Source organism: Salvelinus namaycush, chromosome 25 (genome assembly GCF_016432855.1).
Source record: "Salvelinus namaycush isolate Seneca chromosome 25, SaNama_1.0, whole genome shotgun sequence".
Classification (NCBI taxonomy): domain Eukaryota; kingdom Metazoa; phylum Chordata; class Actinopteri; order Salmoniformes; family Salmonidae; genus Salvelinus; species Salvelinus namaycush.
Window position 1 is genome coordinate 31892930 of NC_052331.1, and position 13940 is coordinate 31906869.

Sequence of the window (13940 nt, forward strand, 5' to 3'; positions counted from 1 at the left end):
ACACACACACACACACACACACACACACACACACACACACACACACACACACACACACACACACACACACACACACACACACACACACACACACAGGGGTAGTAGTATGGCATAATTACATACTACAAGGCTTTCCAACTAAGTGTAACCTGATACTAGTTCATTATTACTCAGAGATACATCCCCTAAAAGACATGAATTAGATCTCTGTCATTTGAGATCCAGATTCCATGGCGGCTTCATTCCATTACTGCAGGTCCAACCAGCCGACTGATCCTTGGCTGACGACAGAGGACAGAACTGGACAGTTTCTTTCCAGAAATAGTTTGCTCCATTTTTTGTGAGGCTCTATTTTGTTTTGACATGATGATCCCTGCACACAAAATATCTTGTTGTTGTGTTGTTGTGGGTTATGTGGGTGCTGGGTACTCCAACAACAAACCAGGACACCCCTGTAAACATTAGAAATCGCAACACTGGTCCAGCCTAAGGCACTCCCAATAGTCAATGTGTTATTCGAACCCTGGGTGTTGATGAATGTGTACTCAAGCTTAGCGGCATATGGAAAGTAGCCTAGGTTTTCAACACAAACTGATAATGGACGTTTACACGAGGGGGACATTTCATCGCGCTCCAATGACTGTCAAACTGTTTGACCTGCAGGGACAGCTTCTCTCCGAGACCGGCTTCACCTTTGACCCCACAGGAATGGGCAAGCCTGGTAATAAAAACAAAGCCCTTTGTCAGAGTCAAAGGAAAACATCTGCTGGACTGAGGAGGGATTAAGGTCGGGGATTCATCAGTCTTTTTTTCCACAGAAGATCCTCTGATGAGAGTTGAGGTGTTTGGAGGAAACCAATCCTTACATTACAGTGTTCTCAATCCCATGGTTTAAAAGGCTTGGTTTGAAATATGAGGCTGGTGGGATAAGCTATAGGAGGATGAGCTCATCGTAATGACGAATGAAATTAATGGAAACACATGGAAAAACCACGTTTGACTCGGTTCCATTTATTCCATTCCAGCCGTCCTACTATAGCTCCTCCCACCAGCCTCCTCTGATGCATACAGTATTCAAAATACCTCTCACTCCCTATGAATACAGGAGTCTTATCACAAACCATGCCATCTACTGTCAAATCCTTTTTAATCCTTGTCATATGAAGATAAATATTGAAAATAAATTATAGATCGGACATAAACATTACACAACAAGTTGGAAATCGCAAAGTGGTTTGGAAGGAATCAGTGACAGTGGCTGTGGGGTCCTAAATCTGGGATTAAGGGGCTCTTTTCCAAGTTAAATGATAAACATTTAACATTGGCCATGCTGTCAATGAAGCATGATTTGTGCCGCGCTCAAAACAATTGTTAACTCGGAGAACCGCCTTCTGCTTCCTGTTCAAGTGAGCCGAGCACAACAATGTGAGTCCAAAAATGTATTGTATGCTGCTTCATAAATGTTGTAATATGCCTGGGAGATATTTATACTGTAGCTAAGAAAGTAATACTAAGTGTATGTTGTGTAGTAAGATGTTAGTAGCCCATGTCCCTCACCCTAATAATTTGGTCTATTTACCTCTCTTAATTTCGCCTACTGTTCTGACTGTTCAACTGTAGCCTATAACTTCTTATGGCTGCAGGGGCAGTATTGAGTAGCTTGGATGAAAGGTGCACAGAGGTGCCCAGAGTAAACGACCTGCTCCTCAGTCATAGTTGCTAATATATGCATATTATTATTAGTATTGGATAGAAAACACTCTGAAGTTTCTAAAACTGTTTGAATTATGTCTGTGAGTATAACAGAACTCATATGGCAGGCAAAAACCTGAGAAAAAATCCAAAAAGGAAGTGGAAATTCTGAGGCTGGTCGATTTTCAACCAAGATCCTATTGAAATCACAGCGAGATATGGATGAGTTTGCACTTCCTACGGCTTCCACTAGATGTCAACAGTCTGTAGAACCTTGTCTGATGCCTCTACTGTGAAGGGGGGCCGAATGAAAGGGGAATTAGTCAGGTCTGCCATGACCTGACCATTCTTTGACCATGCGCGCTCACATGAGAGGGATCTCTGTTCCATCGCTCATCTGAAGTCAATGTAATTCTCTGGTTGGAACGTTATTCAAGATTTATGTTAAAAACATTCTAAAGATTGATTCAATACATCGTTTGACATGTTTCTACTGACTGTTACGGAACTTTGGACATTTCGTCAGCTTTTAGTGAACGCGCTTCCTGACGTTGGATTTGTTTACCAAACACGCTACAAAAATAGCTATTTTGACATAAATTATGGACATTACCGAACAAAACTAACATTTCTTGTGGAAGTGGGAGTCCTGGGAGTGCATTCCGACGAAGATCAGCAAAGGTAAGTGAAGATTTATAATGCTTTTTATGAGTTTTGTTGACTGCACAATTTGGCGGGTAACTGTATGGCTTGCTTTTGTGGCTGAACGCTGTTTTCAGATGATTGAATATTGTGTTTTGCCGTAAAGCTTTTTGAAATCTGACACAGCGGTTGCATTAAGAACAAGTCTATCTTTAATTCTATGTAAAACATGTATCTTTCATCAAAGTTTATGATGAGTATTTCTGTTATTTGACGTGGCTCTCTGCAATTTCTCCAGATATTTTGGAGGCATTTCTGAACATGGCGCCAATGTAAACTGAGGTTTTTGGATATAAATATGAACTTAATCGAACAAGACATATATGTATTGTGTAACATGAAGTCCTATGGGTGTCATCTGATGAAGATCATCAAGTGATTAATTTTATCTCTATTTGTGCTTTTTTGTGACTCCTCTCTTTGGCTGGAAAAATGGCTGAATTTTTCTGTGAGTTGGTGGTGACCTAACATAATCGTTTGTGGTGCTTTCGCTGAAAAGCCTATTTGAAATCGGACACTTTGGTGGGATTAACAACAAGATTACCTTTAAAATGGTATAAGATACATGTATGTTTGAGGAATTTTAATTGTGAGATTCCTGTTGTTTGAATTTGGCGCCCTGCATTTTCACTGGCTGTTGTCATATCATCCCGTTAACGGGATTGCAGCCATAAGAAGATAACCTGTTTTAGAGAAATGTAATCATTGAATATTGTAAGACCTTTCATTGTCTGCTTATATGCCCCCTTTATTTATCCTACGGTTCTGACTTGGTGTACAGGGAGAGCACTGTAAGAACGGCCCATGTTCTGAATTCTGTCACTGTACATTTCAAAAGTGCTAAACAAATAGTTATAAACACTAACGTTACGTCTGTCCTAGCTCGCTCATTGTCTTAATCAAAATTACGGATTGCCTCTCATCCGCTTGTCGCCCCCTTATGCTATAGTTTGTACATCTCAATTGTCATTAGAAACCACATTTGTCTAAGCAAGTCAGCCGTACCAGCTGTTTTTTAAAAAGGCAGTAAATGAGGCTGAATGAACTGTTTCGCTGCCAGACAAGGCTCTGCTGATAGCCAGGTGTAGCAGTGGTAAGATGTTGGGACAGTTTTATGTAGGACCTAACTGTTTGTGGGCACCGTTTGTCACCTCTATAGTGCAATTAATGTATTGTTTAGTGTTGTGTTGTGTAGTGGCTTTGCTGGAATACATTTCACTCTCTTTTTTTTTTTTGCCCCATCAAGATTTAGATGCTAAAATCTTTTGAAGAGGAGAATCACACCATAATTTGTGTAATTCAGTGTGGAGGAAAACTTTCTAACTGAGTTTACTAGGTCTCGAGAACACAGTAACTCAAGCTACATTTATTGTTTGTCTACATTTTTTATGTTTTGAGGTTCTGGTAAATAATGCACTGCTGTAGAAAATCTAAGTGGTTCAAGCCATGATTAATTAAAGACAAATAATCTGATCTAAACAAGCCCGACCATGAATAAGTAAATGCAACCTTTTTACTGGGACGTTCTGTAATGTTTTTCCGCCTCGACGGAATACCATCTTTATGTATATCCTTCAAATTTGTTGATATTTACTTATTTCTTCTCCAAGAAGCCCGTTCATTCCATCCTTCCATGACACATCCATTTCTAAAATTCTCTCTGATGTACGTTGGTTGGAGGGAAAATTGGTTGCAGGAGTTGCAGTTAACACTTGGTGGCAGTATGTGTTATGGCCATGAATAAAGTTATTCTAATCAAATGTTTTTATTTGCAAATACCTGATACATGAAAAAAAAGAGGTCAAATTCTAATTCAATAACAATCCCTGTTTATGATCCTGCCTTGTAGACTCTCCCTCTGAGATTTGAAAGTGTTAGATATGGTGGAAACTAAAAGTAGTATATTGTTCTGTGATATTCCTAAACGGCCGTCTACAAGATTACAGTGAAGGAGTTGATAGATTTCTAGGAGGTAGGTACACGCAGGGAAACGTTTAATACACTAAGTTCCAACACCTGGTCCTCAAAAATAACAGTTGTTTATGCTCCAGATAAACAGCCCATTTCATTCTCAATATTCAACATTTTGTGTGTACTTCTGTGTTTGTCCCTGATATCCTGCTTTTGTTCCCAAGCTTTATCTGTCATCTGTCCCGATGGTAACAACTCAGATGAGATGGCCAATTCCTTAGTGAATTATTGCTTCCTCTGAAGACAGGGTTGGCACGGCAACAATGGCTGGCAGGCAGGACAAGTTCTGGCTTTCATTCTGCTGCTGTGTTTGGGGTGTCCTGAGAGACTGACTGTCAGCTGCCCACGTCAGCAAGTTGGGTTGAGACGCAGAGCATCAAAGGGCTGCTGGCTCCGATACTTAATGAGAATGTCTGTGGAACAACATGTGCTATGGTCCTGACACTTAACTTCTGGTGCCGTGCACCGGAAAACATGTTCATAATACCGTAAAACAGTTGGGTTTTTTCTTGGAAATTACAGTAGGTCTTCACAATGTGCCATTTTGAGATACGGAGGAAGATAATATAGACAGATCAAATCTTCAGAACAGATAATATCTTCAGAACAATGGTCAGAACAAACGTTAATGGAGCATTTACCTGTCAAGAGGGTGAAGATTCATGTACCTAACCCCCCCCACATACTGGTTAACAGTGGCCTTTCCCGACCTTACAACTTATCACAGAGAAGGTAAAGGTTGATGTAGTGTTTAGATCAAGAAAAATTGAAGACCATCATATATGACACAAAAAACATCAAATTTAAGTGTCCCTAATACCTAGGCACACTAATACATCTTAGTTACGTAGACTGGTAAAGTGTTAGTACAGTGTAGGCACACCTTGTTAAATAGGACTGTTACACCTGAAGACTTTTCCTAAAATGTACCTAAGATTATAATCTCCTTCAAAGCAGGTCATTTCAGAACCACTATCTCTTGTCACATGTGCTGACATTTACATTTTAGTCATTTAGCAGACACTCTTATCCAGAGTGACTTACAACAGCAATTAGGGTTAAGTGCCTTGCTCAAGAGCACATCACCAGATTTTCAGCAAGTCGGCGCCGGGATTCAAACCAGCAACCTTTAGTTTACTGGCCCAACACCCTTAACTGCTAGGCTACCTGTCAAACAAAGGGGCAGCTGGCACCGCATGGGGCTAAGGTTGTGTGAATGTGGTCTGAATCACCTCTGTGTGTGTGTGTGTGTGTGTGTGTGTGTGTGTGTGTGTGTGTGTGTGTGTGTGTGTGTGTGTGTGTGTGTGTGTGTGTGTGTGTGTGTGAGTTATCCTAACCCCTGACATGATGTCAAGGAAGGAAAGTTAAGTGCCTTGCTCAAGAGCACATCACCAGATTTTCAGCAAGTCGGCGCCGGGATTCAAACCAGCAACCTTTAGTTTACTGGCCCAACACCCTTAACTGCTAGGCTACCTGTCAAACAAAGGGGCAGCTGGCACCGCATGGGGCTAAGGTTGTGTGAATGTGGTCTGAATCACCTCCTCTGTGTGTGTGTGTGTGTGTGTGTGTGTGTGTGTGTGTGTGTGTGTGTGTGTGTGTGTGTGTGTGTGTGTGTGTGTGTGTGTGTGTGTGTGTGTGTGTGTGTGAGTTATCCTAACCCCTGACATGATGTCAAGGAAGGAGTTCCCAGAGTGGGAAGTGTGGTGAGGCGGTTCTAAACTCCTGACCATGTTTACACCTCAGACATAATCCTGTCTTCTCACTTTCACACCATATAACGCTCAGGAGAGAAAACGCCTGGAACTTTACTGTTTGGGCTGTCAATGTGTGCTACCTTAGCTCAGAAGCGGGATACTATCTCCACTACCAGGGTCTGCCTCAGATATCTCCACTACCAGGGTCTGCCTCAGATATCTCCACTACCAGGGTCTGCCTCAGATATCTCCACTACCAGGGTCTGCCTCAGATATCTCCACTACCAGGGTCTGCCTCAGATATCTCCACTACCAGGGTCTGCCTAAGATATCTCACATTTTATCTATTTATTTTGCTTTTTGTTTGGGAAAGAAGAGTTCAGTGCTTGGGGTTTAACGCTCTCTACTTGGTTCTCAAGAAGTGGACACCATTTGAACCATCTAAATCGGTCTGGGCTTGGCTGTTTCTCAGTAAGGGTGTTCTGTTCTGTACTGTGCCTCAGAGGCTAAACAGTCATGTACAAAAGCAGTTACTCCCAGGCCAAGTTTGGCTTGGAGGCCAGGAGGAAGATCCAGAAGCCCAGAGGGAAGAGCTGTGGCTACTACACGAGGGTTGTCTTCTTCTTCTCCTCTCTGATCCAGTCACTCATCATCGTCAGCCTGGTGCTCTTCCTGGTCTATGGGAGCTCCCCAGACGCGGCGGCCGAGAGCCGGGTCCAGGACCTGGAGAAGAGCTTCAGCCGCCTCTCCATTGACAACATCAACCTCCGGCAGCAGGGAAAGAACCTGACGAAGCTCCTGAACGCCACCCTGACTGACAAGATGCGCAACGACAGGTATATGATGAGTCTGCGTCAAGTGGTAAACGGGTCTGGCATGTTCATCGCCAATCTCAAAGGACTAGTGGTAAGAACTGAGACTGGTTTTGTCATCATTGTTCACAGGTCAATGCTAGAGGGGATTTGTGAGGTTGTGTTGGATTTTTAGGCATGCATATTTTGAAAAACTTTGGTGGATTTTCAATATGTCGATTTTGAATATTCATTACAATGACAGCAGTACATTATATACAGTCGGATCCCAATGATTGGTTTACTGAATATTAAAATGCCAGTTTAGCTGTATTAGTGGATAGGAAAACAAAACATGTGCTACATGATTTTGATTTGAGTGTAATTTAATATTACAAATATTACATTCAAGTCTCTTATACATATCATATAACATATGATTTCATTTCAGATCATTTCAGCAAATATAACTGAAAAGGTTAAAACAGTGGTTATGCAGTCATCAACATTAACAATCACTAATCACTGTATATTCAGATTTAAGCTTGACTGTTCATCATTTCTATAGATATATATATCTTATTTTGCAACAGTGTCAACAAAAATGTGCATATACAGATGCCGTGTCTTAATTTGATCATTCTGTTTTTGCAGAAATGTTTCTGCACAGCAAAAAATTCAATAGTGTAGTATGTTCAATTTGTCTTTATTTAACTAGGCAAGCCATTTAACAACAAATTCTTATTTTCAATTATGTCCTAGGAACAGTGGGTTAACTGCCTTGTTCAGGGGCAGAACGACAGATGTTTTACTTTTGGGATTTGATCTTGCAACCTTTTGATTAATAGTCCAACACTCTAACCACTAGGCTACCTGCCACCCAAGGTTTATTTTTTTTTTAAAGGACAGTTAAAAATATCAGTCTTGATTTGCCCAAATGAAAAATGGATCAACCTCTACAAAACATGTCCATAATAAAAAAAGATGTCTATAATCCACATAATAATTCACATTTTCTGTTGCTGCAGATCCTAAATCTGTAGGTGAAATTTTCACTCAAATTATTATTGGTAGACAAAATGTGGTGCTGATGCATGTCTGTTATTAATATCCACAGACTCAGTGTGAAAACGATAAGGGAAGATGTCAGATTCAACTTAGAATGAACCAATGCTTCAGGGCCATGCCACCAAATGGTAAGAGAGCTGTAAGACAAACAATGCTCTGCACTAGTGTTACATACAGTATTCATGTTCAATCGTCCACTCAGAATCTCATTCTAATAATTCACAGCTAAGCTTTCCTAAACCTATTAACTTCCCACTGGGCACACACTGGTTGAATCAACATTATTTCCACGTCATGTAAAGGAAATTGCGTTGAACAAACGTGGAATAGATGTTAAATTAACATCTGTGCACAGTGGGTTTCCTAACTGGTACTTCTTTGGACAATAATAAGCATGGTGCAAATTACAACTTTGCAATGATCTTTTGTCTTCACTGTTGTTGTTGTTACCGAAGTGAGAATACAAATAGTGAAATTATAATAAAAGTGATTTATTCGCCATTCTGAATTTACTTAAAACCAACGCAGTGCCGGGATTCAATCCAAGCTGCATTGTAGCGAGCTTGATTTAAAGGTTCATTTCTATTGAGCCCACATCTGCACTGTGAATGCAATCTTTGCAAACGCAGGAACATTGCCTTTATAAGGTGCAATGTCGACAGTGCTCCTCGGATTGAATCCCGGACAAAATCTGATCTTGGTTCCGAAGTATTAACATAAAAGTTTTTTCTTTCTTCTTTTTGTTCTTCAAAAACTTTTATATGCAACAACAATAATATGCAAGAAAACCAGGTCCAGCAGCTGGAGCAGTTGCTAAAGCTAGTGAGCTCCAACTTCAGTCAGACGGTGCAGTTCATGAGGATGGAGATGGAGAACACAGCCATGGACCGGGACACCCTGTCCCTGGAGGCCATCTCCCTCCAGAGGGACAAGACCTTCCTGCAGAGACAACTGGAGGGCTACAGGAAGAAGTGCAAGGAGGACTTTGTCCAATCTCTGGCCGGCATCTCCGACGTCTCTAAAGCCTTCCTGTTGAAGATCGACAACCTTCTGCCCAATGTCAGCCCCTTCCTGCTCACCTGCGAGAAGCAGCTCCACCACCTGGACCAGATCCGCAACAACTGCACCGGTCTGTCCCGTGAGGTGGAGAACAAGTTCCAGCAATACCTGAACAAGGTGGGCTTTCAGATGTCGGAGATTGAGGGTTGCAGTGTCAGGCTGCAGGCGGATAAAGACCAGCTGAAGGAGGTCTACGACTGGTGCAGCTACAACCGCAGTGCCATGGCCCTGGAGCACCGCGAGAAGCTTCAGAAGACCCAGGAGAAATACGACCAAGAGACGGAGAGGCTGCTGATGGACAGCAGAAGGCTGCAGGGGGACAAGGAGCTACAGGAGACGGGGATGAAGGTGAAGGAGGGTGAGATCAGCATTCTCAAGGACAAGATCAATAACCTCAACACCTCACTAGTCAACTGTGGCTCCAGGGTAAGGGAAGCTCTATCGCGTGGTATTACACCAGGCTTTCATCCAACTCAGTGATAAGTGGCGGTAGATAACAACAGAAATTATTTAGAAGTCAAACTGGTGCCAGAAATGGCTTCCGTCATTGGTGTGAAGCGATAGAGTTGGGACGCTGGTCAAAAGATCTAACCATGTAAATGAGAGTTGCAGGAGCTCCTCATAAGATTTTTTATGACAATTAGCTATAATAAAATACATCAGTGGAAAATGTAAGCAATGATTGATAGGTTGTTGTCGTGCTTTACTGTGGACTACATTAAACTGGGGGGCTCCCGAGTGGCACAGCAGTCTAAGGCACTGCATCTCAGTGCTTGAGGTGTCAACAGACACCCTGGTTCAAATCCAGGCTGTATCACAACCAGCTTTGATTGTAAGTCCCATAGGGTGGCACACAATTGGCCCAGGTTTGGCTGGTGTAGGCTGTCATTGTAAATAAGGATTTAACTTGCCTGTTTAAAAAGAAAATGTATTGCCAAAACCTGCACTGTATGTACAGGCATGAGTTTGTATCAATTCAAGTAATGGGCACATTCAAACATGATGTTGTCTTTCTTACAATAAAATAAATCATCATGCTTTCATAATGCTCTCTGAAGTAAATACGCCTTGCACTGTTTTGGACCATAGAGATGTTTTATTTTTGGTATCTTATTAGGATCCCAATTAGCTACTACTAAAGCAGCAGCTACTCTTCATGGGGTCCATACAAAACATAAACCATAACATAATACAAAACATCAATAGACAAAGACAGAACTACATACATTTAAAAAAATAAGTATACACGCTTTCATACATTTTTGCCTTCATAAACTTCTGATCATAAAATGTGTATGATCAGAATAGACACTATGACACTTCCTCCAGTACCAATCTCATCAATTTAGCAGGGGTCCCACTATGGGACTGGAGGAAGTGTCAATCTCATTCCAAAAAAACAATGCAGGGAACTCGAGGATAGGTAAAGGCCCCACTGGCTGGTAAAGTGCCACAGTCTATAAGATACAATTGGTGGTCATGTAATAATTAACATGATATGTTTGTGCTATTATTATATTTGAATATGCTAGATAAACAGCATGATTCATTGTTATATGTTGAAGTATTTTCACATACCGGTACTAACTAAACATTATTTTCTTTGTCTTATTATGTTTCAGACTGGAATGGGTAACCCAGGGATGTTCAGACCAAATCAGACTGGACCCTGGGGTAGCAGGCATGGGATGGGTGACCCTGGCTCAACTGGGAATGGATTTGGCGGGGCAGGGGCAAGCTCAAGTGGGTTTGAGTCCACTGGCATGGGTTCAAATCCATTCGGTAGTGCAGGGGCAGGTGGGACAGGGACAGGTAACAAGCCAGGCTCAACTAACCCATTTCGGTCAACCGAAATGGGTTTGTGGGCTACAGGTGGGTGGGGTTCCACAGGAATGAGTAACACAGGGATGGGCGGGGAAGGGTCGAGTGTAACAGGGCAAGGTAAAAGGGGGTCAACTGCTGGAACAGAATTGGGTGCTGGAACTGGTGGGTGGGGTGCTTCTGCAACAGGAAACGGCAACACAGGATTGGGTAGGTCCGGGTCAAGTGCTTCGTCATCATCAGGCGCCACAAGGATGAACGGTTCAGGAATGGACAGCTCGAACGGTTACAGTTCAGGTAAGATATAAAAATCACTTCTTATAAACACTGTGATATACTATGAACAATGGCTAATGTTGTTGTTCTGTTGTTTCCACAGCACATATCAATCAACACTTACGAGAGCTGCAGCAGTATTCTAATGCCGACTCCGGCTCAGAGTGAGTTCATATACCCTCTGGGTATTTAAGTGAATCTTAAATAAATGTATTAAGTTCTGTTGCTAAGAATGCCAAGATTAGCATCTTACTGGAACTTTTAATTCAACATGGCTGAGACAAATGTTTATTATGACATTAGAATGTCATCTAAATGTGACAAATGTTGATTTGTAATGAGTCATAGAGATTCTACTTTAGAGATGAGTTTTTGCTCCATATTAAGTAGTGAAATTGGTTAAAAAATCACAACATGCACTTAAAATTGACCTTACAAATAGCAGTGTTGGACGATTTGGAAAGCCAGTCAGTCAATAAATAATATAATAATACTCGTAGGAAAGGTTTTCATCTTTAGCTCACAATCTGTGGATAATAAACGATTAAGAAAGGTTAAAAAATTTGGTAAAACATCACAGCACAATTGAAAAATATATGGCACATGGAAACCAAACAAGGGTGGTCTATGGTGATAGGTGGGATGGGCTGAGAGTGGCTGAGGGTTGGGATTAAAGAGTTTGTTTGGTAATGTATTATTGTTATGTGACTGCTTTATATAACAGTACCACGTATGTAAAATGTGTATGCAAAATGTATATGTCAAATCTATTTGTGAAATGTATGTAGTTGAAGTCTGAAGTTTACATACACCTTAGCCAAATACATTTAAACTCAGTTTTTCACAATTCCTGACATTTAATCCTAGTAAAAATTCCATATCTTAGGTCAGTTAGTATCACCACATTATTTTAAGAATGTGAATTGTCAGAATAATAGTAGAGAGAATTATTTATTTCAGCTTTTATTTCTTTCATCACATTCCCAGTGGGCCAGAAGTTTACATACACTCAAATAGTATTTGGTAGCATTACCTTTAAATTGTTTAACTTGGGTGAAACGTTTCGGGTAGCCTTCCACAAGCTTCCCACAATAAGTTGGGTGAATTTTGGCCCATTCCTCCTGACAGAGCTGGTGTAACAGAGTCAGGTTTGTAGGCCTGCTTGCTTGCACACGCTTTTTCAGTTCTGCCCACAAGTGTTCGATGGGATTGAGGTCAGGGCTTCGTGATGGCCACTCCAATACCTTGACTTTGTTGTCCTTAAGCCATTTTGCCACAACTTTGGAAGTATGCTTGGGGTCATTGTCCATTTGAAAGACCCATTTGCGACCAAGCTTTAATTTCCTGACTGATGTCTTGAGATGTTGCTTCAATATATCCACATAATTTTCCATCCTCATGATGCCATCTATTTTGTGAAGTGCACCAGTCCCTCATGCAGCAAAGCACCCCCACAATATGATGTTGCCACCCCGTGCTTCACGGTTGGGATGGTGTTCTTCGGCTTGCAAGCATCCCCCTTTTTCCTCCAAACGTAAAGATGGTCATTATGGCCAAACAGTTCTATTTTTGTTTCATCAGACCAGAGGACATTTCTCCAAAAAGTACAATCTTTGTCCCCATGTGCAGTTGCAAACCGTAGTCTGGCTTTTTTTATGGCGGTTTTGGAGCAGTGGCTTCTTCCTTGCTGAGCGGCCTTTCAGGTTATGTCGATATAGGACTGGTTTTAATGTGGATATAGATACTTTTGTACCTGTTTCCTCCAGCATCTTCACAAGGGCCTTTGCTGTTGTTCTGGGATTGATTGGTACTTTTCACACCAAAGTACGTTCATCTCTAGGAGACAGAACGCATCTCCTTCCTGAGCGGTATGACGGCTGTGGGGTCCTATGGTGTTTATACTTGCGTACTATTGTTTATACAGATGAACGTGGTACCTTCAGGCATTTGGAAATTGCTCCCAAGGATGAACCAGACTTGTGGAGGTCTACAATTTTTTTTCTGAGGTCTTGGCTGATTTCTTTTGATTTTCCCATGATGTCAAGCAAAGAGGCACTGAGTTTGAAGGTAGGCCTTGAAATACATCCACAGGTACACCTCCAATTGATTCAAATTATGTCACTTAGCATATCAGAAGCTTCTAAAGCCATCAGAAGCTTCTAAAGCCATAATTTTCTGGAATTTTCCAAGCTGTTTAGAAGGCACATTCAACTTAGTGTATGTAAACTTCTGACCCACTGGAACTGTGATACATTGAATTATAAGTGAAATAATCTGTCTGTAAACAATTGTTGGAAAAATGACTTGTGTCAAACTATAGTTTGTTAATAAGAAATTTGTGGAGTGGTTGAAAAAATGACTCCAACCTAAGTGTATGTAAACTTCCGACTACAACTGTATATGTAGCAGAAAAGCTATAAAAAACTAAGATATTTGTCCTCTGAAGAGGGTGGATGAGTTAATAAATAAAACATTTGTAAAAAAAAAAAAATTAAAGAAAAGGAGTTAAATTGGCCTATAGAAACTTAAATTCTGTGGTAAATCTGTTGATTCTAAAGATTCCCTAAACATCTTAATAGGGGGTTAAGTTATTGAATTGTAAATTATATTATGTAAGGGAGTAAGCCATTGAGGCATGGATATGAGAGAAATGTTTAACAAAAAGCCTGCTGCCTGCAGTCGATGCAATTAACTGAACAAGGATCTCTGTTATTTCTTCTTGTCTGCAGAGTATCGGGGTAATCCATGAAATTTCACAGAGGAAAATGGAGGAAAACCTATAAAACCCAGTCTCCTCATATTGAGTTCTGGTTTGTCAATATACAGTACCAGTCAAAAGTTTAGACACAGCTACTCATTCAAGGGG

At 41.1% G+C, this 13940-nt stretch overlaps 1 protein-coding gene across 1 annotated transcript; it reads left to right on the forward strand.

Moving 5' to 3' along the window:
- The first annotated feature begins 6158 nt into the window (after positions 1-6158).
- On the forward strand, positions 6159-13940 carry LOC120020254 (plasmalemma vesicle-associated protein-like). The gene is made up of 6 exons (XM_038963795.1): positions 6159-6965; positions 7968-8046; positions 8703-9403; positions 10600-11095; positions 11178-11238; positions 13804-13940. Exons 1-6 carry the CDS (start codon positions 6576-6578, stop codon positions 13814-13816), a joined length of 1740 nt encoding a protein of 579 aa, XP_038819723.1. The 5' UTR covers positions 6159-6575; the 3' UTR covers positions 13817-13940.

Coding starts and splice junctions, on each gene's coding strand:
- LOC120020254 (XM_038963795.1), top strand. CDS start 6,576: ATGTACAAAAGCAGTTACTCCCAGGCCAAGTTTGGCTTGGAGGCCAGG. Junction 9,404..10,599: donor TAGTCAACTGTGGCTCCAGG/GTAAGGGAAGCT, acceptor ATTATGTTTCAG/ACTGGAATGGGTAACCCAGG. Junction 11,096..11,177: donor CTCGAACGGTTACAGTTCAG/GTAAGATATAAA, acceptor TTGTTTCCACAG/CACATATCAATCAACACTTA.